Source organism: Portunus trituberculatus, chromosome 36 (assembly GCF_017591435.1).
Source record: "Portunus trituberculatus isolate SZX2019 chromosome 36, ASM1759143v1, whole genome shotgun sequence".
In the NCBI taxonomy this organism is placed as follows: domain Eukaryota; kingdom Metazoa; phylum Arthropoda; class Malacostraca; order Decapoda; family Portunidae; genus Portunus; species Portunus trituberculatus.
The window spans coordinates 9041594-9044093 of NC_059290.1; the positions used below are offsets into that span (position 1 = coordinate 9041594).

Sequence of the window (2500 nt, forward strand, 5' to 3'; positions counted from 1 at the left end):
ATTGATAGCGCATTCAAAATTCCGTCGTACGTCAATTATCGTACACCAGGCGCGCTGAAAATAAAGAGGAGTAGAGTTTAGAGAGAGAGAGAGAGAGAGAGAGAGAGAGAGGTTCAAAATAGATGCACATATTTTCTATCTAAATATACCCAGGAAATTGTGATAAAAGTGAGGATTACAATAGGGAAAAAGTGTTATATTTACTTGAAGGAAATTATGAGACATCGTACGTCAATTATCGTACACAAGACGCGCGGAAATTGAAGAGGGTGATTAGGATTCATAGTAGATTTTTTTTATTTTCCATCTAAACCTACGCAGGAAATTGTGATAAAAATGAGGATTACAATAGGGGAAAAAAAAGTTAGATTTATTTACTCTGAGGAAATTATGAGCTGGTGATAAAAAAAAAAAATATATAAGAAAGAAGAGGTTTATTATTTCTACACTAATCAAATAAGAAAAAGTTGAATTAAAAGTTGTGACCATGAAAAGTCTAAATATTTACTGGACTCAAGAGACGAAATTAAGATAAAGATTCGATAAAGAAGTTTGTATCATTTTACGCAAGTCTAATGTGAAAAGATACACAGAGAAGAACCAACGCACATTTTTTTTTTTTATCCACATCAAATGAGAAACTTAATGTCAAGATAAAAACATCAAGGAAAATACATAAAAAGCGGAAAAAAGAAATGTTACAGCAATCAATTTACAAAACATGAATAGATTAATATATAAATAAGTAAATAGATAAATGAACGAAAAAAAAAGTAAATAAAGATACAAAGAAAGAAAAGAGAGAAAAACTTAACCAAACAGGCAAACACACACACACACACACTAAAACGAAAACAACAATAACAATAACAAAAAAACTATAAACAAACTAGGAATAAAATATAGAAACAAAAAACAAAATGAAAAATAAAGAAAAACAAAAACACACAACTTTAAACACACTAGCAAATAAAACTAAACAATATAAATAAGATAGAGAAAATAAAGAGGAGAAACACAATAATTAACATACTAGTAATAACAAAAGCTAAAGGAACGATTGGGTAGAGTTAAAGCAAGGACAGGGCATGTGTGTGTGTGTGTGTGTGTGTGTGTGTGTGTGTGTGTGTGTGTGTGTGTGTGTGTGTGTGTGTGTGTGTGTGTGTGTGTGTGTGTGTGTGTGTGTGTGTGTGTGTGTGTGTGTGTGTGTGTGTGTGTGTGTTCAGTTACCCTGCAGACGGACAAATGGCACCATCTCTCACACACATTAAATTTCGATTCAATAGAAAGAAAACCCAGACAGAATTATTTACTGTTCCCGCCTCGATTTAAAAGTCACTTCATGAATTTTCGATCGAATTGTAAGAGAGATTTCCCGGTGATAAAAGTGGTGGTGGTGGTGGTCATCATCATCATCATCATCCTCATATAAATAATAATAATAATAATAATAATAATAATAATAATAAGAAGAAGAAGAAGAAGAAGAAGAAGAAGAAGAAGAAGAAGGAGAAGGAGAAGGAGAAGGAGAAGGAGAAGGAGAAGGATAAGAAGAAGGAGAAGAGAAAGAAGAAGAAGAAGAAGAAGAAGAAGAAGAAGAAGAAGAAGAAGAAGAAGAAGAAGAAGAAGAAGAAGAAGAAGAAGAAGAAGAAGAAGAAGAAGAAGAAGAAGAAGAAGAAGAAGAAGAAGAAGAAGAAGAAGAAGAAGAACAAGAACAAGAACAAGAACAAGAACAAGAAGAAGAAGAAGAAGAAGAAGAAGAAGAAGAAAATAAATAAATAAAACAAGAAAAAGAAAAGAAGAAGAAAATGAAGAACAAGAACAACAAGAAAAAATAAGAAGAAGAAAATAACAATAATAATAACAATAATAATAATAATAATAATAATAATAATAATAATAATAACAATAATAATAATAACAACAATAATAGCAAGAAGAAGAAGAATAACAGTAATAATAACAATGACAATCATATGAAGAAGAAAACGAAGATGAACACGATGAACAAAAACAACACAAAAGAACAAAAAAAAACAAGAAGAACAACAACAAGAACAAGAACAAATCACCATAAAATTGAACTGTTAACGAGAAAAGTAAATTGAGACGAGGAAAAAAAAATGCCATGTAAAAATATTGTAAATAACAAGACGGTAAATTAGAAACTTTCTCCCACTGATGGAGGAGGAAGAAGAGGAGGAGGAGGAGGAGGAGGAGGAGGAGGAGGAGGAGGAGGAGGAGGAAGAAGACTTTAATTCCAGATTTAGAATTTAGTTTTGGCGTGTAAGTTAAGACGACAGGAGTAGTGAAAGGAGAAGAGGAGGAGGAGGAGGAGGAGGAGGAGGAGGAGGAGGAGGAGGAGGAGGAGGAGGAGGAAGAGGAGGAGGAGATGCTAGAGAGAGAGAGAGAGAGAGAGAGAGAGAGAGAGAGAGAGAGAGAGAGAGAGAGAGAGAGAGAGAGAGAGAGAGAGAGAGAGAGAGAGAGAGAGAGAGAGAGA

General features: G+C 33.3%; 1 protein-coding gene across 1 annotated transcript in view; it reads left to right on the forward strand.

Moving 5' to 3' along the window:
- LOC123513472 (protein PXR1-like) overlaps positions 1–1791 on the forward strand; it is a gene marked incomplete at both ends in the record, with an annotated part of 4106 nt that extends 2315 nt beyond the window's left edge. The window contains 1 exon segment of the mRNA XM_045270634.1: positions 1469–1791. Coding sequence (XP_045126569.1) covers positions 1469–1791 — 323 coding nt within the window.
- Positions 1792–2500: the final 709 nt, after the last annotated feature.